This window comes from Lates calcarifer, linkage group LG2 (assembly GCF_001640805.2).
Source record: "Lates calcarifer isolate ASB-BC8 linkage group LG2, TLL_Latcal_v3, whole genome shotgun sequence".
Classification (NCBI taxonomy): domain Eukaryota; kingdom Metazoa; phylum Chordata; class Actinopteri; family Centropomidae; genus Lates; species Lates calcarifer.
The window spans coordinates 15988685-16016073 of record NC_066834.1 but is presented as its reverse complement, the minus strand read 5'-3'; the positions used below and the strand labels follow the sequence as shown (position 1 = coordinate 16016073).

Sequence of the window (27389 nt, the reverse complement as noted above, 5' to 3'; positions counted from 1 at the left end):
TTTGGGAGATCATAAGAAGATCTCAAGGAAGTTTTGCTATAAAAATATTATAATTAAAAAACTAAAGAGACAGACAACATTTTTTTTAAGCTACATAATAAATTTTTTTTTCAAAATTAGACTGACCCGCTCATTAAAATAGAAGCCCAGGCCAAATGACAAATCATAACACAGGACCCCTCTAACACACTCAAACAATAAGTTCAGACACAAACTTCCATGCATCCTTTATTCCATTATAAGCATTAAAACATCCATTGTGCTGCCTTCTTGCAACAACCATCACATGTATGACAATCTGTTTCATGGCATATTTAAGGCTTATTTCATCTGTTTTACACACTATTACAAAATCTGATTCTACAAGCATCGTCTGACTTTCATTTGCATATCATGATTCCAGTGTTAAAATCAATGAGACTAGACTGCCCCTGCATAAAGGGCTAATATGTATAGAGGGGATACTGAAGTTTACCATTACGGAGGATTATCATACAAACCAGCTTCAGAGACAGTGTAAATCTATCAACATTTAGACTGGAAAGCCTCGTAAAAATGTCAGTATCAAAACAATAAATCAGGACCAAAGCAGGGTCTTCATTTCCTTTTAAAAAGAGGAGCTAGAGGAAATATACTAGAGATGATCACAGGCTCGTTGTCCATAACATCGGCCCAAACATTAGCTATAATCAGAAAACATTAATACCCAACTGACAAACCACTTCACAGCAATACACGGATCAATCAAACGATCATCACAAGTTGCTTTGTTTTAAAGTTTTCTCAGCATTTACTTCAAAAGTGAGTGTTTTGATTATTTTTATTTTTACCACAGTGTGTTGTTTAGTGTTATATTTATTTCAATTTCCATTTGTAAGGGGCAAAGAACAAATCATTCAAATATAGTTGATACAAATTGAAATGTCCACAACTATAAAAGATGGTCTGCATGCGCTGCTTATTTCCGTAGTTTTTAATTTCCCTCTTTTGTGGTTATTTCAGATTTCTTTGCTCTTATCTCCAAACTATCACAAGGCTCAGCAGACGACAGTGTTGGTAACAAGAGGGCAGTCCCTGGCTGATTCCTCTCCTATTGCAGGCAGGAAAACATGGCTGACAAAAGGGAATGATAGTCAGGCTGAATTTGGTTTTAAGTACCATTCTGTCTGGCTTTCAGGCGAGCGACTGATTTGATTCCTCTGATGAATAGCAGCAGTTATCAGTCCCCCTGAAGACCACGAGAGCCCCTCGCCAGGGAAAGTCTGGGTGAAATGTTTACAAACGTAAGGCTTTTATTAGTAGTGTGAAACGACTGATAAATTAAATACGAACCCAGCAACAAGCATGTTCACCTTGAAATACCTCTCACATGGAGGAGGGTTCACAAGATTCAGTGTCTTTTGTTTGCAGGTAAACCCAGCACCACGCTCCCTGGCTTCAGTTTACAGTACTGAGTCAAGTGTGTTTCTGTTTGAAACAGCTGTCAAGTCTTATTACCACATGATCTCCAGTTAACAGAGGCAAAGCCCTGGTACCTGCTGCTCTCTTCTAGTTAGGTAAGCTTCTATATCACCCAACATCTGGCATATTTACTGCTGTGTTTCTTAGTGGCAAAGGTATGTACCTGGTATGATGCAATTTACAGATGCAACAGGTGAGAATTTAGATGCAGAAATGCACAAAATGATCAAACTAAATGAGACTGAGAGTTATGAGGCAACATCACTTTTTCAACAATGTCAAGATGCGTTTGTAAACTGACAAAATATATCAATAAAATCAGTTTATACTACCCATTGACATGTTGAAGACTTTGGTACCTTCAGATGTACCTGCTCCTTTAAGTCACCTTTCATGGTGTATTTCAACTCTAAATGTTGGCATTTTATGGAAGCAAGTCCTGATGATGCTGAATTTATCAGTGGCTCCAAAGTGTTCAAGGGACTTGAGCAATTTCCTCCCAGAATTATGTGTACATGTGCCAATAAGCAAGGCACGTTTTAAATTGCTGTATTTCTCAGTGGAATTTGGTGCTTATCTCTATCCTTCCTCTGTATGTGAGAGCAGCATGCACCAGGACAACAAAGATCACAGCTACAACGGCCAGATGTGCAGGAGTGCAGTCCGGCTAACAGCTTTAAACACACACTTAAAGAAAGAAAACAAAAAGAAAAGTTTCTAATTGCAATTAAGAAAAACATGGAATGGCAATAACATAAGAAATCAACATCTTCAAACACAGAAAAAAAAATCATTACCTGAAAATGTCTGCACGTAAAAAAGTGCAACTTCTTTAATCAACCCTGAATGGTAACTTAAAAATACATAAAAAGTAAAAAACTTCATTTGTTTCTCGAGGTGCAAAATTGATACTTCATCACCTGGTATAAAAGAATACAAAAATCAAGCTTGAACATTGCAAAGACTCTCAGTCAAAAGGAAAGCAGAGGATTGTGGGAGAAGCAGAGTGAAGAATAAGAGACAGTGACACAGAAAAGGTGAGGGAGACAGCAGAAGTCAGTAGAGGAAGGAGGGAGGGAAGGAAGGAGGGCTGAGATCTGGAGTGGGAAATGAATCCAGACTGAGCAGCGAGTGCAAACACTGTCTAGGCTCGGGCTCGTTGGCAAACTGGGTCCACATGTAGGAGCAACAACCAGGTTTTAGGGACACTACAGGGACTGGTCTTAACGCTCAGCTGCACCTCAACAATCTAAAACCACCTCCTCTTCCAGTCCACTACACGCTCCCACCCTGAAATGGCTCCAGGAACAGGGGGAGAACAGTGTGATCAGTTTTACTCCACTCCTGCCCCTCTTTACTGAGAGTGGAAGATGATAAGGAGGAGGCTTCCTGACTGTGCTGAGATGAACCCTGGCCTGACGGCTGAGCTGCCCGCCCCCCCTCAGGAGGTCGGAAGCTCGAAGGAGATGAACTGCTTGAGTCTCTCCAGGTACTGAGCGTACAGTTCGATGTCGTTGTGGCCGGCGCCCTCCACCCACAGGGGCTCGACGGCACGGGGGCAGCGCTCGTACATGGCCAGACCGTGAGAGAAGTCGATGACCTCGTCCTCTGTGCCATGGATCACCAGCACTGGGGATGCCACCTTGGACACCTTGTCAATACTGTGAGGGGAAAGAGACAGAAAGAGATTAAGGGTGTGAGAGTAGTGTGAAAGAAGATGAGTGGATCAAAGTGAGGGAGGTGAACTTGGGAATTCAAACTCCCAAGAAAAAGAGGATGCTCAATTTGCAAGAGGGACAACAGACCATACGATGCATCGGCCAGGAAGTCCCTGATTTGACTCAAAAATGTCAGCTGATGAGTCATTACCGTTTTTTCAGCTGCCTCACAGTTCACACACACAGCACTGCAGGAGCAACAGAGCAACAGGCTGTAAACTTTACAACCAGATCTTATCTTAAAATGACTGAACCACAAAACTAACTGTGATGGAGGCAGAGACTTGATGAAAATTGAGGACAGTTTTTGATGTCCACTCTGATACTCAGAGTCAGGTGAGTTCTACCTGCAGAGAGCTGTGTGGTCATCACAGAAATACGCACATCTAAAGCAGAAACTACCAGTGTCCTCCTACCAGCCTGCTGGTAGGAGACACACTCCATGGTGCTGAGCTATGAGCAAGAAAGCAACTTTATGTCTACAGCGCTTCCACTGTACATATTTTGTTGCCGCTGCAACACAATGAAGTTACAATTATATGACCTGACCGAGGGCTTTTAATTTGAAACAATGGTGAAAGGAAGTGGAGACAGTGGGAGTACCTGGCTGTGGTGAGAGGGAGAGAGAGAAAGAAGAGGAGAGAGAAAAATAGATTTGTAATAATTGATCTGCACTCTCCTGGGACAAATCAGAAAAGTTGTAGTCAGGTACAGCTCTAATTCATATCAATGACCACAGACTCCAAACTAAACACTCGATTTATCGGGGCAAAATAAAATAAAATCTTGAAACTGCTACTTTTTAGTGAAACTATCAAAAAAGAAGTGTCAGCTCAAGTTCTAAGACACTACAGACATTAAGTCCAGAAAGTGCTCAGAATAATGGGAAATCTGAACATCTACAGTTCACTGACAACTGAGTAAAACTCAGATGAAGACTGTGTGATATGGTTGAAAACTCCACAGTTGGAGCTGAGTTGGAGCTTTGAGTTGAGATCATTTTGTCAACATCTCAAAACTTAATCAGCTCAGTTTAATTAACAGAAACTTAATTTTCCACAACAGTTGTAGAACAACAAATCCTAACAACTGTGGGTTTGGCTGTCAACAACCATCACTGCTGGTTCATGTGTAATGTCTGCTTAGGTAATCGTTTATCATAAGGTCAAGGACAGATTAAGGACACTTCCTGGTATTTACACTGTATATAGTCATGCAGGGAAAACAAATTTTTCTAGGCCAACCGTTAAGTTAGCATTACCCTGGCAACCTCTGTAGTCTCATTTAGACACTCGTTAGCAACCGCCTTTTTCAAGTCACGTAAAAGCTTCAAACATCAGGAGTGGGGGATTTACTGACAGATTTTATGTTGTAGAATAAAATGTGAAAATGTCTTGAGCTTGTGTTAAAACCACAGACTTTATGTCAGACATTTAACCAAAAACCCATTGACTTTAGGATGAGGGAACAGAGTGCTAACATGCTAACTTACCTCTGGGTTTTAGGACTCATTCACTATTATGTGTACAATTTAAAAACCCTGGAGTGTGTGCTGATACACACTGTGCATCAGCCAAGTGTAAGAACCTTTATGTTAAATCTACACATTAAAAATTCCTGGTATTCCCATTAGGGATGCTGTGAGTATGGTCATCAGTTGATATTTAAATTCACAAATTTCACAGCCTCATCCAACCTTGTGCTCCCATTTCCACCACAGCTTATGTTCCTGACTTTGCAAAAAAAGGCTTTTAAAGCAGTATTGTTGGGACGTATTGTAGTTCCGCATGTCCACATTCAGTTTGACACTTAAAGGACCACAGTGGGACTACAGATGAGCGGCTGCATTACTGTTACAAGGACAGGTGAATTAGTGAAAACTGTCCAATTATTCCAGCCGCTCTGTGATAATTCACTGTGACATGGTGGCCTCTACAGGAGGTTGTCCAACATTCAAACAGAAGTGTAAACGTGTGTGCGTAACATGGCGAGTTAGTTAAATGATGATCAGCTCTGTCTTGTGGCCTGGATGAAATTGTGCAAAGCTCCAGTCCCTGCCATGCATACAAATTCCTTACTAATCATCCTCGCCTATAACTAGGTGTAGCAGCTCAGCCTTCATGGTGCCCTGCTGTTCAGATAGAGGTTATTTGGAAGATTAATACAGGGAAATCATCAAGAGCTAATTTCATTCCAGATGGAATAAAAATATTATCCCGTTAGCCTCACAACTGGGGTATGCAGACTGAATTATGGCAGTTGTGGCTGTCAAACATGCATATTATCATTTGTATGAATGTGAGCTCACAGTTCAACAAAGCAAACTCTGAAAGAGAAGTCAAAACACTAGCAAAAAAAATATTTTGGTTTACAGACAATTAACTTTGGGGTTGGGGTCTAATAGCATTTTCTTAAATTAATTCTTAATCCTTTATAGAATCTAATTACATTTGGCATTTAACATTTTCAAATATCTAATGTTTTAAACTGAAACTCAAGGGTTCAAAATGGATGTCTAATCAGTTTTTTGCTGAGTTAAAAGGACAAAACTGTGCAGTTTTTAGTGTTCCAGTATGTACTACAACAACCAGTAACAAGAGCAGCAGATGACCTTAGCTGGTCTTGATTCAGAGGTGAATATTATGTTATATATACTGTATATGAGACCACATGTTTTCACTTTGTTATGGATAAGTGAGTGTAGACTGATGTCTAGCTGGGTGACAGAAGTAGTCGGCTTGATTGCATTGTTGAGCACCTCATTGGGTTTCATTTGTAGGTTCAGATTCCTTCGGTGCTCATAGTTCAGGAGGTTTTTACTGGGACCTGAATTATCCTCAAAGGTCTCCTCCTCTCCAAAACAAACAGACCTGATAATTAAAACTGGTAAAAACACTGAATAAATTGTTTTCACGTTAAAAATCTGTGTTTTTCTGGCACTCTTCAGTGGACACAGGACGTCAGTGAGGGGTTGCGGGCTGTTAGCTGAGCTGCCGCTAACGTCAGCTTGTTTTTAGGTTAGCATTCTTACATTGTTCCGAAAAATTTTAATGGGAGCTGAATTATCCACACAGGTCTCCTCTCTAAAACAAACTGACCAAATAATTAAAATCTGTAAAAACACTGAATAAAACAGTTTAATGTCAAAAATCTTTGTTTCTCCATGACGCTCTTGGGCGGATACAGGATGTTGAGAGCAGCTGTTTTGCTCGGCTTGTTTCCTTGATTACTTAAAATCCAGATGTCCAATGTCAAAAATCCTTCATCCGGTTTAAGAATTACAACGTTATAAAAAGTGACGGTGACGTGACTTGAAACAGTGAGAAAGTAATCCGTTGAAAATGTTTTTATGTGGGGCCAACAGCCCTACCCAGTATTATCATGGCATTCTTGATCAAGTGCTTGGTGACTGCTGAAAGTGTAAGAGGAAAGAAAGAAATGGCTAAATGGGTCATTTAGACAAGTATTTTAGCATTCCATATATATCTTGTACCTTCAAGTGACTGTTAGCTTAACCTAACTAGCCTTCACATAGGACTCCAAACCATATCACTTTATCTCATTTTTGTTTCATAAAAATGTTTATTGCTTAGAAATGTAGTAATAATAAGATATAAGTTCTAGTAATAATATTTTGAAGCAGCAGCTAAATGTTTTTTTTTTTTCAGGTAGAGCCAAACTGGCCTTTGTAAACATTTTGTCATTAAGATCACTACAGTATCTTTATTTTCTGAGCTTAGTCATCTCATCCCAATGCTGAACTACACCTGTGAGGTCTCCTTCCCTCGCAGTGTGTGTCTGGAGGTCACTTCAGGAGCTGACTGCGTAATGAGCTGCTGTCTTAATAAATCAGGTGCTGGATGCACAGAGACTACCACTGTAAACTCAGTGAAGATGCAACAGGGAAAAGTTGTGCTTTAAAGTGATAAGCATGCTAAATCATGAACAAATCAAGTTAAACAAACATTTTCACTTCACTGACAACAATCTGGTCCTCAGACATTTCTGATCCTGCGCATCGGTCACTAAGACTTTATATGAGCAACTGCAACCTGAAGGTGCGCTCTAAAAGTGGACCAATAACTTATTTTACCTTGTTTTGGGGCTTTGTTATGCCTGTGTTCTATGGAGGAACTAACTATTGACCCAGAGCCTGTTCACCTTCAAAACAATCTCACTGTGAGAGAAATTGTAAAAGACCAGAAAAGACTGACTAACAACATTAAGTACCACCTGTGAGAAGTATTGATCCAAGAATATTTGTGTCAACCATAACAAACAAACAACTCACAGAAGACTAAAAGTAGGCCAAAACCCAGCATCACACTCAACTGGGGAACTCCTGATATATGCTGACAGTGGGTTTCCTGCTGGTTTTTATAAAAGGTACAGCTGGGAAGCTTTGACACCAGACGTCTTACCTCCACACTGAGACACTAATTATAATTCAGAACCAGGAAACCTGGACAAAAGAGCGAGTGTGTGCAAGAGAAGCAGTGTTGAAAGTGGCACCACCATGGGAACGCTTCAAGAAAAAGGAAATTAAAAGCATTCAAGAATTGAAGGACCAGAGTGGTTTAACTAATATAATAAGTACATTTCAAAATTATATATGGGAGTGGGAATTTTAGGAGGAGATGACACGATATGTAAAGGAGAAATGTGAGAAAGAGGCTGAAATTGATTGATCAATGGAGGAAAGGGGGGAGGTTACTGAACAACAGTGGAAAACAACTTGTTCAAGATTTTTTTTAATAACAGCACAAAAAAATATCAAAGTACAAGTTGCTGAAGATTATGTGGAGCAAATAAAGCAGACCACTCCCATATCTTCTGGAGTTACCCCTTAATAAATGATAAGATAAGAAAGGAGTTAAGGAGTTATGGAAAATTGTGATGGAAATCTGAGGGTACAATTTCCACTTACAGTTAAGTTTCCTTATTTGGGGAAAATGAATACAGACAAAGGTTCCTAAGGTAGACGACTGGATTGAAGTGGTACAGAACATATATATGAGAAGTATAGTATAGTATAGTATAGTATAGTATAGTATAGTATAGTATAGGAGAAGTAAAGTAAGTCTGGAAAAAGTGGATTGAGTATATGATACTAATAAGGTCAGCCTCTAAACAACAGGAGATGCCCTTGGTTCATTGCTACAGATTTTGATATGCAGATTTTGTTAGTTTTGTTTGTTTGCTACAAAAGTTTTTTTTTTTCTTAATTAAACCCAATATCTAGATGGTAGTGTTTTGGTTAAGAGCAGTAAGTTTCCCTGTGTATTGTTCACATTGTTGACATACTTTTTCAGGAACATTTCCTACTTACTTGTCTGACATTAATGGTGCGTTCTAGTTGTACTTGAAAGTCAGAATTTCCAAGTTCTTAGTCAGAAGTCTTGACTGGAACTTGGAAAGTCGGAGCAACCCCACCAACCTCGACATAAGAATTCAAGATGGCTGCTGCTCATATCAATGCACTGCACACTCTGCTCATTTTACCGTTTATAGCAGTTCTGTCCTATTAGTTTCACATTAAGTCAGTCATACACATTGTACTGTTCAGTTTTTATCCATGGACATGTTGCTTTGCTGCTTGTATGGGCAAAGTAAAGTGTAGAATGTTGTTATCAACTGGTGTTGCTAACAATGGCTAGCAGTTGTTAGCCAGGTATATGTTTGAATTGGCTTAAGGTTATGTTCTTTTCAAACAATAAAATTTGAACATAATTTTAAGAACATTCTGAAGTGTTTGCATTAAAATCTAATGTTAACAACTAAGGTGTCCTTCAGGTGGAGTGAAGATTTGTTTTGAAGTTGTCTGTACTCCGAAAGAGCAACTGTAAAGGCTCTGTGAGCGTCCATGTTTTTCAGATTTTTCAACTGTAATACTGTCAACTCGGAGGTGATGTCACTCCCAGTTCTAACTTCTGACGTAAATGGAACGCAGCGTAACATGAGGCAATCACCTACATCTGGAGATGGGTTCTGAATCCAGCTGTCACTTCCAGAATCCAAATCCTTTCAAATCTCATATCAAATCTATTTAAATTGTTTCTTTCACTTGTGTCTCCATGTGACGTTCATTAACTGGGTTCTCACTCATTTTGCAGATAAAGTAGAATTCATCTTATTCGGCTGTGCTGAAGCAAAAGTAAAAACAACACAGAAAATAAGATGAACTCTATCATTCAGTGAATATCAATTAAATAAAAACACTTATGTTTAGCATGCACAATGCTTGAGGGTAAATTCATTGCTGCACTGCTTTAGGTCATAGACTCTGATGGGTCACAGAAAACCAGCTGAGGCCAAGCACTCAATCTTAAGTTATCAAAAATGCCACAAGCTCTTTCTTTATCATGTTGGACGGTAGATACACTAATTATGCTACACCACCGTAGACTACAAATCTGTGGAGACAAAGCAGACTCATTAAATTTTTATCATTGTGTGACTGTTCATAATTTGGGCGCTTGTCTGACTAAATTAACAAGCACAAAAAGAGAAAGGCTGATCAGAAATAGTGTCAGAGATTTACTGACTTTGCATTTGGCTTCCAACTGTGTGCAAGATTTTTCAACATCAACACCAGTGCAATCAAACAAAAGTGTGATTGCATAAACTGCACTGACACATGGCTAGCATGATAAATTATGCTAGATAAGGTGGAATATTTCAACATTAAACTGCAGATAAGGTGCAGCTTTTTGCTGCGCTGTTACATGCTGTGTTCCTGTATGAGTGTTTCACCTGCCTCATGTGATTTACTGCTAATGAATCTCTGTACCTGATACTATCCATTCATCAATGATTTAAACTGCTTATCCTTAAGAGTTTTGGGGGGATATTGGGAAATATGCAGATTTATTTTTATCTCATGTCCTCAGTGCAAGTTTGATCCCTGTTGCAAAACATGTAGTGTTGTGAAGACATCAGTTTCTGCTGAAACATGTTATCCTCTGCATCTTACATCAAAGACATCCCTCCTCTAACATCTGCCTAAGCACCATCTACTTGTAACAGGTAAGGTCACCTCTGGAACTCTCCCAAATTTAAACCAAAATCTGATCTGCTAAATTAAGATAGTTAATAAAAAACTCAGACATGACTGTTATCCAACTCTGAGATAAATGATATATATTTAGAAAAACTCACTCTGAGATCTTTGACTGAAAACTGAACATTTTTTCCTAACTTTCTGCAACTGTATCACTAGCTGCTTTAGTAATGGTTGATCCAGGCATTTTGTATGGATCATATTAGCCACATGAGGCCCTAATTAATTCCTGATTGTTTGTTTACTGTAATCTGTTGTGCTTTGGGTTTACCAGCCGTCTAAAATACCCCAACTGACTTTGTTTAATCACAGAGACACTGCCTAACACACAGCAATGTGTGCCAGTGAAATGCACAGATGTGTAGTAAATGGTGCTTTTCTCCAAAAAAGGTGGGTGTGACATTGATTAAGTATGCTACATTAGGTTGTCCAGTGTTTTATTAACACTAATTTTACAGAGGGTTTAACTGATGTAACTGATTAAAATGATCAATCCAACCAATGTCCTACTTTGACAACACTTAATATGCAGGAACTGCATGCTCCTTTTGCTGATTTCTGAGCGGGAGCGATAAGACGGGCCATCTGCAGCAAGATGGATTTAATTTAAACAGCAGTTCCACAGAAACCACTGTATATTAAAAGCCATTACTTTGTAGCATGTTGGCTGTAAATTTCATGACTGCATGACAGGTTCTTTTTCAGTTATTCCTTTAAAAAATAAATCACACACGAGCAATCTATTACTACCACAAATCACTGCCGCATACGTGCATACATATAAGAGAAGCATATGAATAAAGTAACAGTGTAACAAAGTAGCAGTGCACTTTGTGATGGGCCACAGCATCATCAGTGATGGAAGAATCAGAACAAATGACAGGCTAAACAGACAACTGTGCAGCAACATATGTGAAGACTAGGGATGGGATGATATACTAATTTATCACCCATGATAAAAAAACAGCCACAATAAGTTGATCTAGTAAATTTCTATCATCTGGATAATCATGAATGGGGATAATCATTTATATCCTCACGTGTGACTTTTAAAAAGTTGTCTAGCCAACATAGTCCTGTATTGATTTATTTTGAACTGCCACAAGGGGGAGCTGCATCTTTCCAGTCGTTCCAAAATGCTAAGCTTGTCACCACAGCTGAAGTCTCTACTTACTCACTGTATCCCTCATAAAATAAAGTTAAATTGGGTGAATCACCTTCAATTTGAGCTCCCATCTCCATGACAACCATCAAGCGCTATTCACTGAACTCCAGGTAAAATTAAATAACACTACTGTTAGTGTTAGTTTAGTTGTGCTAACGTTGACGTTTATTTAAATGTTTGTTGCATTATGATGCTGTTTTGGTCACCGGTGAATTAAGCTAACATTAAGATACCATTGGCTATGTAGCTAAACAGCAAATAGCTGCACTGTCTCAGACCAGAGCAGAGCTGTGGTCTCAGTTTACAACAGTTTTTCCTTTACCGTTAATTGTAACATTCATTTGGCCACAGCCCATAAAGAACAGTTCAAATCATTCCAAGAGTTAAAAGCATATTTTCATGATTATTTCATTCACAATAATACTGTTGATCGTACTTATTTTAGCCAGGACAATCATGACATGACATTATCCCATGCCGAGGATTATTGTGTGGTGTTCTGTTTTTCCTCTGCACAGCTGTAATAATGACAATGTTTTTTAGTCAACTAAGGGAAACAAACATGCAGAGGGATCCTTTAATGATGTGCTCACTCTTTTGTTCAGCTGCCTGAGTATCAGTACCAGGGTGTGTGATGTGTGCTGTGTTGACTGCTTGCCATTCGATGCTGCTGCTCCTCCATGTCAGAGGGAGTTGGTTGTCTTGGTTCAGGCTTCGGAGGAGGTTACCACCTGGATGCCTCCCTGTGGAGATATTCATGGTATGTCCAACAGGGAGGGAGACTGCAGGGCAGACCCAGAACACAAGGGGGGATTACATATCCCATCTGGCCTGTGGAGGCCTGAGAATTCCCAGGAGGCTGGAGGATGAGATGTGGGTTACAGTGCTCAGCCCTGTACCAGAAAAGTGGCAGGAATGCCTTTTCAAAACAGGGTTTTCTCTACCTTTAGAAGACTTAGGTGAAACAGGGCTCCAGACTGCATGCCACTTAATTTAAAACACACATACCACATAACTGGGAACCCCAGAGTGAGCTGCAAATATGCCCCTGTTCTTGACAGGATCCATCAGTCGGGTCCAGTGTTTCCCATACATTGATTTAGTTATAGCAGCGCCACCACAATATCAACACTGACAGCCACAAATTGATTTTCTATTTATTAGTTATGGTCATGCTGCTTCTCTGACCTCCGCTCTCTGTACCAGGCAGGCTGCTCCATACACATGGATTGATCAGCTGAGCAGAGAGGCTGCGGTGGACACAGTGAACCAGGTGAGGTTAAGATAACGCGAGTTGACAACAACTACACTTGTTACTGTTAAGTGCAATTACAATCAGTACTTTCTCAAACCACCTGTTTTGTTCTCAGCCTAGCAGCATGTTCGACACAACCACAGAGTGCTGGTTAAGCCAAATTGCCAATTGTTATGAAGAAGCTAAAATGAAAGTTGTTTGTATGTTGTCTACTTGACACAAAATCTTAAGCTTCTTGTAAACCTGTAACTTGTAAACTGGCTGAGGCACACCAGGCCCTCCTCTCTACCAGCTGTACCTACAGGCAGTGAATCACAGCAGCAGGAGAGGGAGGGTGACAGGAGGAAGGACTGGTACTGACTAATGTCTGTGGTCTTCAGCCTTTATAAACTTCACTCTGTATTTTATTATTATTTATTTTACTGACGTTTTAAATTTCTTTCCAGTGAGATATTGAATTTATTGTGACTTTGCTGTTGTGAACATTGCTGCTTCTTGGGGGAGACTCCATTGATAGTAAACCCAAAGAAGACATGTATTTGTCTTATGAAGGATGATGAGAAAAATGCTCAATGAGAAAAATGAGTATTGAGTTACAGAGGTGAGTTGAACTGCCTCAAGCTTGCAGGTGAGCACATACCCAATATTATTTTTTTCCAACAAACCTATGACACCTATGTTGACCACCTTTCTTTTCACAACAAAAAATGCAACTAAAACTAAATCAAGTATTAACTTATTAGTTTTAACATGAAGTCTTGTTTACCTGCATGCATCTGTGGGATGACACAAAGTAGCCCTGCTCCTGATAAGTACAAGAGTGTGCTCTGCCCCCCCCCAAAAAAATCATGTTCAGGAGTTGATTTAGCCACTTGATGTGTTGCACCACCTTTACTAAGTAATTCAGTGACATTCTGTCTCTGTCCATGATGCTATCTGAGGTTACTGGTCCTGGGAAGACGTAGATTTATGGACTAAAATAATCTACAAGGAGCAGATAAAACAAAACCGTCATAACAACCTACAAAAACATGCAGGACATTTATAAAAACAGGTCAGCTAATGCAACTTTATCAAGTGCTTTCAGTCGGCTATCGGCTATTTCGCATTGCTATCAGTAACAGGGTTAATGTTGGCGGTGAACCGTAAAGAATTATCACTACTGTGTTTTAACTTCTCTCCAGCCAAACCCACACAATGAAAAGTAGTAGTCAGTCTGTTCTGTCTGTACAATGTGGTTTTAAGTTGGCCAGGTAAGTGTTGCTGCCGTGTGTGACACTCACCTGGGGAAAGCATCGAAACAGTAGGTCTTGCGTGTATCGGGGAAGGCCACCCGCAGCCCTGACATGAGCGGTGAGTGTAGGATGACAGCGGCGCATTCGTAGCGAGCAGCCAGGTCGATGGTGGGCACGGTGCCGATGCTCTGACCGTACAGGATGATGTTCTCAGGTGTTACCCCGTACCTGTACAACACACAGCCGAGCCACAGATATTTAGAAAAAGGTTTTACACGACAGACCAAAAATGACATTTAACACTGAAGTATGTGAAGTGTTTTGTGTGTAAGTGTGTGTGTGGGTGTGTGCAACTGTGAGGTCTGAGCCACTGCCACAATGATTCCCTTTAATCACACAATGTCTCAGCACTCCACTTTGTTTTTGAAGTTTTAGAGATTTAAGACTGCACAATTATGCCTTTTCAAATCTTCTCTTTCTCATCCATGTGCTTGATTCTTGCTTACTGGTGGCTTTGGAAGATGCACATAATAAGGCAATCACAGAGCACAGCTAAGACACAGAGTGGTGGATGGGCTGTCCACTAACCTCTTGAGGGTTGAGGGTTCACCATACACAGTCAGTGTAATAAACTGCGGTGCTTTACTCAGAGTAGTGGTAGTCAGGGTCTGGTATTAGTACACAGTATGGCTACACAATTAATTGTATTAAAATCGCCATCGCATTTCTAAATGACAACAGTTCTGCTGCGTTTTCATCAGGGACACCAGTTGCATCAAAACAAACGCTCCTATCTTCTCAGCAAATGAGAATGTGCAGTTAAACTGCATGATTCAGAGCGGCAGAAACAGAAATAAACCCAGCAAGAGCAAGTGAGTTACGCCAGCTAATGACAGCATGAGGCCAGAAGCTGTGTTAGGACAAATAAAAATGGCAAAATGACTCCAGAAGAAAATCCTGCTGATGGTGATAAAAACGAGATGAGGAATCTAACCACTCCTGCTGTGCTCGTGCCAAAAAAACTTGGTGTGGAAGTTTTTTGGTTTCGGACAAGACAATGTAAGTCACAATCGCGTACATTGCAAGCAGTGTTTTGCCACTTTAAACGTCACCACAATCAGCAATATGACGAAGCAGTAAAGGCCAGGAGAAAGTCAGCAGAAAACTGGTAAATGAGTGCAATAAACATGTCGAAAAAAATCGTGAGAGAGGATCGTGATCTCAATTCCAAGCAAGAAAATTGTGAGTCTCATTTTTTCCAGAATTGTGCAGCCCTAGTACACACTGCTAGTTGTGTTATTAATATCAAATGTGGACAGCACTGACTGGTAGATAGTCTATTTTTAATAAAAAGCCAATATCTTGTCCAACCAGAGAGGTTGCACATGCCTGAGCACAGATGACATGATATGACAGCTCTATGGCAGCACCATGGCTGACAACATGTCTGCAATGTAATGAGCAGTAGAAATGTGGAAAGGAAGAGAAATTTAAGAAGCCATCAGACAAATAGGAGGACACGAAGTGGTGTGGAAATACCAAAATAAAGAGGGAACGGACAGGGAATGAGAGGAAATGAGTGTTGTATTGCAGTGATAATCTGATAATCGGCAGCTGTTCACAGACATGGCTCTATAACCCTCCAACAAACAGCCATCTTGGACAGAGAAGCTGATTCTTAGAGAATACAGTCTAATCTGCATTACAACTAGTTACTGATGAAGAATTCACATTTCAAACAACACAGACTCGATAATATCCTTGTTATATCCTGCTGATACAGATTAAATGTTTTGAACACAGTGTAATTAGCTGGTGATTTATCAAATATTGTCTGGTAATGTCCTCCGACCCTGTGCAGTCACAACCATTGATCTTGGCTGGCCTCTCAACTGGACTTTGAATGATTTCCTCAACAATACACTGGACATCACAGGTTCCTATACCTACACAGTATCATATCTAAGATCTCAATATATGGTGGGGAAAGACTTGGATGTGGTGTCTGTGAGGTGGTTGGTGGGTCCGTTGTATCTAAAGCTCAGTGCCTCATTGTGCTTTAAATGAACCAAGTTGTACAAAATGAAGTTGGACCCACGTCTAAAAGCAAAAATATCTATACCTGTTCTGAATTGCCGCACTCCAAGAGCCTATCACTGTCACCACTGTCTTCCACCCCCTCCCCCAAATAATTCGATTAATGCAATAAGACTAATCAAATGCGGACAACCTCGTACGCTTGCGGACAGTCTATGCTCAAACTCATTCAGGGTGCTCAACTCAGTTGTCCATGTGAAACTGTGACAGCAAGTGAGCATGATTTTCACATCTGTTTTTGAAAAGTTCTAAGCTTTTGTTGGACAAAGCCCTCAGGGACAATGAGACAATCTCACAAGTACTCAAGAACTAATGAATGAAATACCCCTCAAACATGAAGATGAAATATGACTTACAATAAAAGGCTTGACTTGATACTTCCCTGATAACAGACAGGGGGAGTACGCAGAGTTGCGCTTGGACAACAGCGTGAATATGTACTCATACTTGACCAGTTTGTTGCCAATTATTTTGACTGCAATCCTTAGCACACTTTAACAAGCACTAGCAATGAGAAGATATTTAGTAAATAACTAATACAAAAGGCTTTTTATCTCTGCAACATCCTACCTCTGTTCATTTATTACCTCAAAACTCAGCGGAGCACACTCAATTTTCTTATGAAGACCTTGAGATACATTTGAAAGCTCTTGAAAATACTTGTAGGACGACCTTGAGTTGTACATATTTTGTTAAGTGCCAGACATAAAAACATTATCAGCCGACTACTTTGACACTGTTACTGTTACAAGACATGTTACTGTCACTTTGTTATAACTATAATCTTAAACTAGATGATGGATTTTTGTCATCTGACATCTGGATTTTAAGTAATCAGAAAAACAAGCTGAGCAAACAGCCTGTGTCCACCCAAGAGCATCACAGTGCAACATCGATTTTTAACTCGAAACTGTTCTATTTTGTGTTTTTAATCAACTTTGTTTGTTTTGGAGAAAAGGACACCTCTGAAGATAATTCAGCTGCCGATAAAAACCTCCTGAACTATGAATCTACAGATGAAACGCAACAAGTTGAGTTGTTTAACAATGCAATCAAACCAGTGGTAGCAAATAGCAGAGTTTGTAGTGTGTTTCAGCAGCAACATTCAGAACAAAACTTTCAAAAGAGAACGATTATATCTGGCCTCTTGGAAAACCATCCTAAACACAAGATGAAGAGTCCTGGTTTCAGGTATGCACTGGGTGGTGCACAATAGAGAACCATTTGATCCATGACCTGGACAGAGGCATGGCTTTTCCCAGCTTCTCGCTCTCTTCTTAAGTGCTACAGGGTGAAGGCAGTGCTGACGGAAAACAGGCCTGTCTAGAGTCTGTCAGGGAGAGAGAGGGGGAATGGGGACGACGTGCTCCCCTTGCCAGAACTCACAATCTGGGGAGGAAGCTTCAAGCAAACCCTCCCATCTCCTGACAGTGCTGGGAATGTAGAGAAAGGTTCAGCCATAACACACATACACAGAAAGATTAGACCTTTGCTTAACAGACAGCCATGACAAAGGATTTGGACAAGAGGTGCTAGATTGTATGTGTCCTATGAAGTGATGCCATCATAACAGCTCTTCAGATAACAGCTTGGGTGTGACTAATCTGCTGGCCTAGACAAATCCAGCCTCTGATAAGCAGCAACTGAACTGAGCAGCCATCATGATAGGAGATTATGACCCAACACGTGGATGAACCCACTGGCTGCCAGCTGACTCACAAAACACTGGACTGCCTCTGACAGGACACGACATAACATGGGCATCATGATGAAATTACATTTATAAATGTTTGTATGCACAAATACTGAATGAAACGATGACCACCACCACCCCCTTCTAGAAGCTTGGCAGGAAAGAAATTTTCCAATGTGACAATGATCCCAAAAATCACACAAGAGCTTTTAAAGAAGACAACTATGTCTATGAAAAAGTAAAATCTCTCTAATGAAGGGTGTGTTGAATTTTGTAGAAGCTGGTTCTTAAACATAGACCCTTCAATTATAGTGTAATTAGTCAAACATATCTTGTTTTCCACACCAACTGGCTTCATTCCACTTGGGTTGACTTAAATAACAACTGGGAAAAAAAATGGACAGGATTTGTAATAACATTTTAGTGATACTAACCAGGGGTGAACTTAGTTTTGTTGTATACTGTATATACACTGATCAGCCACAACATTAAAACCACTAACAGATGAGGTGAATAGAGTGGTGCAGGAATGAGTTCTAAAACCAGGAAGTAGGTTAGCATCTTAACACTCCCGGTTTCCTCTTCAGTTTTATTCTACAATATAAAATCCGTCAATAAACCCCCCACTCCTGATGTTTGAAGCTTTTATGTGTCTTAAAAAAGGCAGTTTCTAACGAGTGTCTAAATGAGACTACAGAGGTTGTCGGGGTCGTTAACATGAAAACTGATCTACTCACCAGTCCACCTTTATAGCCTCATTGTGTTTATACTCACACTCTTTCAAACGATCACTAACTTTTTAAGAAGAAAGGCTTTTGTAGAAGAGGTTAGAGCTAAATTAAATGACAAGTTCGAAGCTCAGTGGTGGGAACCCCATCCCTGCAGAGACTGTTGCTATGATACATATGTAGTGTTTGTTTCTGGAGTTAAATATAAAAAAACGGACAAATGAATGAATGTTGAGCAGCAGTCAAGCCTGAAATGTGAAAATCATTTTGCAAGAGATTTCCGGTCAAGCCGAACTATGGTTATCATACATGTGTATAATGTAACATACATACAACCTTCTCTACAGCTTCTTTGTGTGTGGTGATGGGGATGGTAGAGAATCATTGTAAACCAAGCAAACATGTTTTTGTATGTCCTCATAAAAATGGATACAGTGATGACACATGCTTCATTGCACAAATAAAAAGACCAATGAAGAAAAGAAAAACAGGATGATGAATGGAAAAGCCTCAAGGGTCTGTCTGTTTGAGCACTTTATCTATTTCCACTGCCCTGGAATAGACTCTTACAACAGTATTATGTAAAGCTAAGTGACAGCTGCTTTTTCCAAAAGAGAGGAAGTCAGATGGTTAGTGGTTAAACTCCTTGTACTTGCAAAGATGACTCAAGTTCATCCAGTAAGCATTGTTCAAACAGATGTACAGTCAGTCTTTGGTTAGCGGGTTTAACTTCTCGCTCGTACATACTTAATCAAAGTGGAAGGATTTCTCTTGCCTCTCTGAAAACACTTTAAAACAACTGTAAAAACAGCCTTGATCCATCCACTCTTGATTATGAGACATACAAGTAAGATATAATAACGTCATTAAAGCAGAATGTAAATGTCATATTTGTGTAGCTTGTCTAGTCTCATACATTATGAGGTATACACTGATCAGCCACAACACTAAAACCCCTGACACGTGAAATGAATAACATTGATCATCTCGTTACAATACAATGTTCTGCTGGGAAACCTCGGGTCCTTCATTCATCTGGATGTTACTTTGACATGTGACACCCAACTAAACATTGTTGTAGACCAAGCACCCGCACCCCGCAGTGCTCCCACCACACCACAAAAACTGCTCAGAAATGTCTTGAGGAACACGACAAAGAGCCCAAGGTGTTGACCTGGCCTCCAGACTCCCCAGATCCCAATCTGACCCAGCATCTGTGGGATGCATCGTAACAAGCCAGATCCATGGAGGTCCCACGCTGCAACCCTCAAGACCCCAAAGGATCCACTCCCAGAGGTCCTGGTCCATGGCCTGACGGGTCAGAGGGGTTTTGGTGGCACAAGGAACCTAAATAATATTTGTCCTGTGACTGTCAGGATCCAAGGTTTCCCAGGAGAACACAGTATTGTAAAATGATGATCAATGTTATTCACTTCATCTGACAGCGGTTTTAACGTTGTGGCTGATTGGTGTATATCCGTTAAGTAATTGATTTATTCATTAGGTGTACACATCATTTGTATAAAACCTTTTTAATCCTCCCCACCTAGTGTTATTGGCCACCAGCATGTTTTTCAAGGTTCAATTCACACTAAATGACTGTTGCATCTCCAGTATGTGTGAACAGGAAAACAGATCAATGTGACCTAAGACATCACAGACATGTTTGTCGCATCTGCTTTACAACAACTATGCCAGTTGTTCAGCTGAATGGGTCCTTGTTTGAGAGAGGAAGGCCAAATGTGCATGTGTTAAGCGTAAGCTAAGCTTTAACTTTAAGTAGGGATCTAAAAGGAACTCCACTTATCTAAAGTAGAAGCTATGGAGCAAGTCCAGGAAGAAAACATGTTTGATTAAAAGAAATCACAACCTCCTTTTTCTCTGGGATAACTGGGAGTGGCATTAGATTTATCATCTGTAACTTCCTTGTTCACAAACAGACTCAGTTGTAATGAAGGAAAACAAACACTATGTTAAGCGTCAAAACACTTGAAACTGTGAATGGAAAGCTACTTCCAAAGAATCAGTAACACAGAAGGAGAGAGAGGAAAAAAAGAGAGAAATGTTTCCATATGCAAACTCAGGCCAGAATAAAACAGCCTGTCCAAATATGCTGTGAAGAAATTCCATGGAAACTTCAGGACTGGCTTGAAAACCTTGAAGTCAAAGCCAAGGTAGAACAGTCTCCCAATGGAAGTAGCAATATTAGGTTTTCAAGTTAAAAATGCATCGCACAGGTCAGCCCATGAAAGACATAGTGAGGGTTGTTGAACAGTTGCATCCACGGGACATAATAAATCCTCAAAGTGCTTTTGAAACTGATGTTACAGGCAGAAAAGTTTCCTTCATCCTGAAAGTAATGTTTGTTTTCTGAGCCCCATCTCAACACAGGCTTAAGTCTTACAAAACAAGTCATGTTTAAAAAATGGAAGCAAACAGGAACACAAACAGGTCCCTTTATCTCAGTAAAAAAAAAAACCTAAGGCATGGTTAAACAAGACCAGGGTGTCTGACTTATTATATCTGGTAGGCCAGTCTTTCTGGAAGGATACATCAAACACAAGAGTCAGAGCTGTGTTATGCAGCTTGGATCATGCTACTTTGTTTTAGCTTTTAACATCCGACATTACAAGTCACTTTTGATTATGGTAAATAAATAGGCCTGGGTGTTGGGTATGTCTAGCCTGATGTCTGAGGCTTTCAGGTGGATTGCCATAGGCAAAATTACAAAGGTTAAAAACAACGCCCATATTCTGAGATGAGAAGCCCAGTGAAAATTGATTTTAAACAATGCTGTCTGAAAATACAATCATTCATAAAACACAGCCATCAGCTCATCATTACTCCAAAAAGAGAAGGCAAAGAGGAGTAAGCTAAACACACCATAACTCAAAGATGCTCTCTGGGATGGTCTTCAGAGCTAGAATTATTTGGATTCTCTGATTCTGCTCAATGTTTTCCTCATGGAAAACAGTGTGTAAAGCTGTGAACAAGATAAACAGCAGATGGAAAGTTTTAGTGAGATAAACACACTTTTTTTGAGATTACAAATGATGACAATTATGGCCTATGCTGCTTTATGAAAAGCTATGCACCCCACAAAGCACCCTCTCACAAACACGCATTAGACGTTAAAGCTGTAGGAAACTTGATCTTAGACTCTTATACTTCTTATTCCATACACAGACTTTAACATCAAAAATTAAACAGTAGGACAGTATGGAAACTTCTCTTATGTTAAAAAAAATGTATGTAAAAAGGCTGCATATATGAAGAAAAACCACCACTCAGAGGTCAGCAAGTACCCATTTACTTTGTTTGGAAATTAATGAAATTCCCACAACACTTCCAAATCCAATCATAAATTTCTTATATGTTAGGCAATGCTGCAACTCAATGAACATTTTCCTTTTTTCTTTTTTTTTTAGAACATTTGCTGTATAATGATATATAAATATTGCAATATAAAATGTGTAAAGAAGGTTTTATCCAAGCCAAACAACAATGGCAGTCTAGTCTAGTCTACACTCTACAGCACCATCATTCCACCTCCAAAGGAAGGTGCTTAATGAACATTTTCAACAATGAAACATTTATAATGGCATAAATGGTGTAAAATAGCACTTCATAGCACAATACTGCACAATAGTATGCTTATTATGAGACCTTATTATAGCATTATGATGACGATGTAACAAATAATACATTTCATTAAAATTTTGACACTGAAACTAGATCCACTGAGGATCAAAATGCAGTTAACGCAGTGTCCCTGAACAGTAAGGTGATGTATAATATTGTTCCACAGGACCGTTTTCAATTTCCTTGTCTGAATGAGAAATGCAGGTGTAAGAATTATGCTTCTATAGATTCAAACAAGTCCAAGTATGCATTGTGTGAGCTGAAATCTTTGCTTAGGCCATTTGGGAAATCACACATCATCAATGCAGGGTCACGCTGCCTGTGCTGCCAACACCAGCCACATCAGACATGGAGTAATGTCCACCACAGACAGAATGAATCTCCAGCTCAGAGTCAAGATATTTCCAAGCTTCCACTTCTATCTCTCAATAAAGGCAGAGGAGCTTCATTCTGGGCTGCTTTTCAACCAACCACAAAGCCCACATTCACGCTGCTGTGATGAGGCCTGTGTAACCCTAATGAAAGGAAATCATGCTCATATAAATTGGATTATTGGAATATCCAACCAAGCCATGATCTGTTTATTCCCAAATGGTGATTGGGTGACAGATTACTCCACTTATTTCTTTTCAGACACACTCCGTTGTTTTGTTATTGCAAACCAAATTCCCCCAAATTTCTCTCCAACCCACTGTGATGTTCCAAAACTGTGGTCATGATGAAACTTGGGTTTGGAGGCGCTGTTGGGCATTACAACACAAGGGAGTTCATCTTTAAAGCCTACTGTGGGGAAATGTAATTTCAGTGGAGAAGAACATGTACAATAAACTCATTTAGCAATTATCAAAATGTCAAGCCGACTGATCTTTGTGCAAACAAATCTTTATCTTCGTCTTTTCTAGCTGTTCCAATTCTGCAGAGCCCTGAAGGCTGAGTAACAGGGCAACCATTATGAAATCAAATTGCAGTTTGAGGGCATGGTCTTAATGATTTTCCACAAAATGTAATTAAAAAGATATTGAATAAACATAAACTTCCTCCTCAGGTGCTTAGCTCCCCTAAGAAGAGCCTAATGATCAACACGGTTATATGCTTGGGTAGCTCATTCTGCAAAAGGATTGGGAACAACTAGATGTTGTATTTTCATGGTAGGTGGAGAAGAGACGCTCTTGGTTTCCTTATCAGTTGCGTTTAGACTATCTGTCAAATGGAACATTAATCTGAGGTATGTTCTAAATGAGAAATCTATGCCTCTGCTTAATTTTACATGCAATGATGATCAGCTTTTGGCCTTTATTATAACTTGATAGCAAGGTGACAATAGCAACAGGACACTGTAAGCTCTCTATCATTAAATATATATTAACTTCAGAGATATTTCATTGATTTAAAAAGGTTTTACTTGTACCTGGGGTGTCAGAGAGATGAGCAGACATGGACGGGATGATACTTTTGGTGCAAAACTTGTTTTTACACGTCAACATAAGGTAACATATAAAATTCAACGCTTTTATGCATCATAATGAAAACATCATAAAACAAACAGGCAGGTTCAACATAGACAGCAAATTAACTGTCCTCTGCTACAGTTCTCTGGTCGCCATTATCTCCGCTGCCTCTCAATTTGATATTGACTGGTTTCAGAACACCGTAAACTGAAGATTTTTTGGTTTTGGACTTGTTGGAAAAAACAAGACATTAGTTGGGAAATTGGGATATGCAACACTTAATCCAATAAATTATGAACAGATTAAATAATGAAAATAATAATAAATACTGCAGGTTTGCATGTAGATCTACATTGGGTGGAGTGGAACACAACTGCTGAGTCGATCAAGGTACCATGGTGTCTTATGATAAGTGTTTCTTGCATAAAGCACATTATGCTGTATGGAGTCAAATTCTCTTGCCAAAGCCAAATTCTCTTGCCCCTCTCCAACATCTGACTTCAAGGTCTGTTATGTGGGTTAATGTACAGATCTTATTTCAAAGTGTGTGAATGACAAATGAATCATAAGAACAACCTTGGAACTTAATTTTCTCCATGAGCTAAAAGACTTTCATTTTATTAATATTTTCTGTCATGTGCATCTCACTCATTCAGTAAAAATTAGGTATCCAAGACTTGTCATCCACTGCTGCACAAACGTGTTCCTTAACATCCAGTCTGACCCTGAAAAGACCTGCTTTACTTATTGCCATCCACAAAAAAATTATAGCTTGGTTTTCTTTTGAGTATGTTTGGCTTACAGAGCTCCAGTTTAACTTTTTCCACTACTAACACTAGTGCTCCCGACTGAAAATTTTAGGAGCACATGCAAGGCAACACATATTCTCTCCATCTTAACTGTATTACTGAAAAAATCTTGTTTTATTTTAAAGAAAAAGGTATCATTAAAATCTACATTAACTATGTAAGATGCACTATAACATGTGGGAATTCGCATATTAGGGTGAAGCCACAAAACGACTCATACTGTTGCTAGAATAAGTTATTTTTTTAAATGTCCATTTAAAAAAAAGGAGAAATTCAGAGCAGGATAAGAGTTGATTTATATTTTATATACAACTACTGTTTGGCAGCAACAGTAAATTTCACAACTGCAATGTCACTAGAAATTCCATATCTCACTGAAAAGAAGTTTAAAATATCACTAAAATAAATAATAATCCTGGCATCAAAACACTGAGTTAAGTTTATACAGACTGAAGAAGACAGACATCAGTCAGTATCAGTCCTTCCTCTTGTCCTCCTCCCTCTCCTGCTGCTGTGACTCACTGTTTGAGAAGAGGCTGGTTTGACTTGTGGCAAACGAAGATAATCAGTTAGACTACATACAGACAGCTTTCATTTTAGCTTCTTCAGAGCAACTGGCAATTAGTTTAACCAACACGTTAGCTGTCTAAAACACTGCTGGGAGACTGAGAACAAAACAGTTGAATGGGTGGTTTGATAAAGAACTTATTGGTCTTTTTCTTGAGTTTAGTTCACCTGCTTCACTGTGTCCACCACTGATCGCAGAGTGTGATACAGAGAGCAGAGGTCAGAGAAGCAGAGCGACCATAAATGATAAAACAGAAAATAAACATGTGGCGGTCAATGTTGATACTGCGGTGAGCTGCAATAAATTCGAGGAGCTTTTGGAATGAGCCAGCCTTGTCAGTCTGTTATGAGGTTTATCTCCAAGGTCGAGAAGGAACTTTTAACCTAAGCCAATATGGACAAGACGTCCTTAAAGCCCTCACAGTGACGGAAATTTGAACATCTGAACTCCCTCTCCTGGGGCAGCGCTTGTAATAGAGATGTGCAGCACCAAGATGTACACACAGGTATTATCCTGTTATTCATCTTCAAAAAACACAACCATTTCAACACATTGCGGACCTTAAAATTAATCTTTCCAAAATGAAGGTAAAGTGTGGGGTAGTGGGTATCTTGTAACTCATCACCCAAACGGCTAATGTTAGCAAAGCACAGCACCACACCAATTTCTGTTCTTAAACACCATTTAACGAGTGATGTTGATCTGTAAATTACACTTTGATTTTATTATTCTCATACCAACAGAAGACTGTAACATACTACAAAATGAATGGAGTTTTATGGAGCAAACTCTTACACTTTTCTTTGTATTTATCTGATTAGACTGTAAATGACCTCCAGTGATTTTAACTGGCACTTATGTTTTAAGAGCCCTAAAATAATGCCACCCTTTCTATGTATTAGAGGCCAATCAACTGAAGATTTTTATTGGCTCATATAACAATAATAATTTGAAGCAGGAAGAAGCCAATATGCACTCATGGTTGGCCAAATTCTTCCAAACATGTTTGCTCCAATCAGAGCCAATTAATCGGCCAAAGCGTAAAGTGATCAACCTCAACTATTTATTCAATCAAGAACGCATTCTGAATCAAAACCTGACACCATCAATCAGAACTCAAATAGTGACATTCCCACTCCTACTACTGGACATTGACATGACTTCATGTATGTGGCAGTTGTAGTGATTGTTTGGATGGGAAAGACAGTCGTGTACTCTGCTAACTTGTACAGTATATACTGGGGCTAACTTACAACACAGACACCAAACAACTGACTTAATGCTCTGATGGTTCATACTCACTTATTCCTCAACACCTGCCAGGCCGCCTCGATGTCCGCATACAGATTCTTCTCAGACGGTTTGCCGGTGCTGACTCCATAGCCTGAGTAATCATACGAGAACACGTTGCAGTTGATCCTGGAGCCGAGGCCGATGTAGAAACTGCACATTTGTCCCAGGTCCACGGCGTTACCGTGGGAAAACAGCAGGGTGTACCGGCTGTTCGGGGCACAACGCACAAACATGCACCCGACCCGGTTACCTCGGCTGCTTCTGGTGGTGAAGACTTCCACAGCATCGAGCTCTCGCTGGGAATACTGCCAGTCCGCCCGCTCGGTTAAATGTAAGCTAGTTACTCCGTTAGCATCGGTGTGCACCGAGTACGTGGGCTCCGGTGGGAGGAAAGCTAGCTTGGCCGCGATGCGACTGGGACAGGGCGGACAACAGAACAGCCAGCAGAGTTCGCCGAGAGAAAACCCATTCATCCTGGGGCCTTGTTCGGGCATTTAGGCGCGGGGATACCCGGTTTAATCACTTATGCTGAACCAAAAGAACAAAAAAACACACTTCTCCACTCGTCCGAAGTCCTATTTATTTGCCATTAACCGCCTGTAGCGAGCAGTGCTGTGTGACAGGTGGCTCGGTCTCTCGGCTTAGCAGCTAACACGCTAGCCGGCTCGCAGGTAGCTAGCTAACACCAAGACTCAGTCTTCATGCAGATTAGAGACTGAACACAAGATTTGCGTTCATATTATTTTACAGCACAAAACAGTGCAGCAGCCACTCTCGGTAGAATAATTCGGTCCCTAAAACAAATCATTAGCGATTCGTCAAGGTTTGTTGCTAATGAATTGTAAGAGAGAGAACAGCCATTTCTCTATCATGGAGGCAAGCCGGTTTTCCGGTCCGAGCGGATATCCTGTTTGGCTTTTGTTTCGTTTCTTAACTCTGCGTAATATAGTTATTGTTTATTGTATAATAATGGGTATGTATCCCTTACAATACTTACTCTGAAATACCTGAAGCCCACTGTTTTTGAGGATAAAGAATAGGTCAATTTTACCTTAAAGCATATATTGTATACTCGTCCGTCTCACATCAAACAAATTGGTTAAATTCTTAATCCTATCACTTATCCAAATGACCTAACGGTCAGAAAAGTTTCTAGAAATCTAAAAAAGATTTTTTTTATCCCCCCAACACACACACACAAACATTTTATATTGCTC

General features: G+C 39.9%; 1 protein-coding gene across 1 annotated transcript; it reads right to left on the bottom strand.

The window, feature by feature from the left end:
- Positions 1 to 215: 215 nt before the first annotated feature.
- On the bottom strand, positions 216 to 27075 carry abhd17c (abhydrolase domain containing 17C, depalmitoylase). Its single transcript, XM_018692926.1, has 3 exons — positions 26182 to 27075; positions 13943 to 14122; positions 216 to 3122 (listed from the first exon to the last, which is right to left on the bottom strand). Exons 1-3 carry the CDS (start codon positions 26664 to 26666, stop codon positions 2903 to 2905), a joined length of 885 nt encoding a protein of 294 aa, XP_018548442.1. The 5' UTR covers positions 26667 to 27075; the 3' UTR covers positions 216 to 2902.
- Between the last annotated feature and the right edge of the window lie 314 nt (positions 27076 to 27389).

Excerpts from the sequence above, each read along its gene's own strand:
- abhd17c (XM_018692926.1), bottom strand. The coding sequence starts at position 26,666 with ATGCCCGAACAAGGCCCCAGGATGAATGGGTTTTCTCTCGGCGAACTC. Across the intron at positions 14,123-26,181 it reads TGGCAGGTGTTGAGGAATAA|GTACGGGGTAACACCTGAGA; the intron begins GTGAGTATGAAC and ends TGTGTTGTACAG. Across the intron at positions 3,123-13,942 it reads TGTTTCGATGCTTTCCCCAG|TATTGACAAGGTGTCCAAGG; the intron begins GTGAGTGTCACA and ends TTCCCCTCACAG.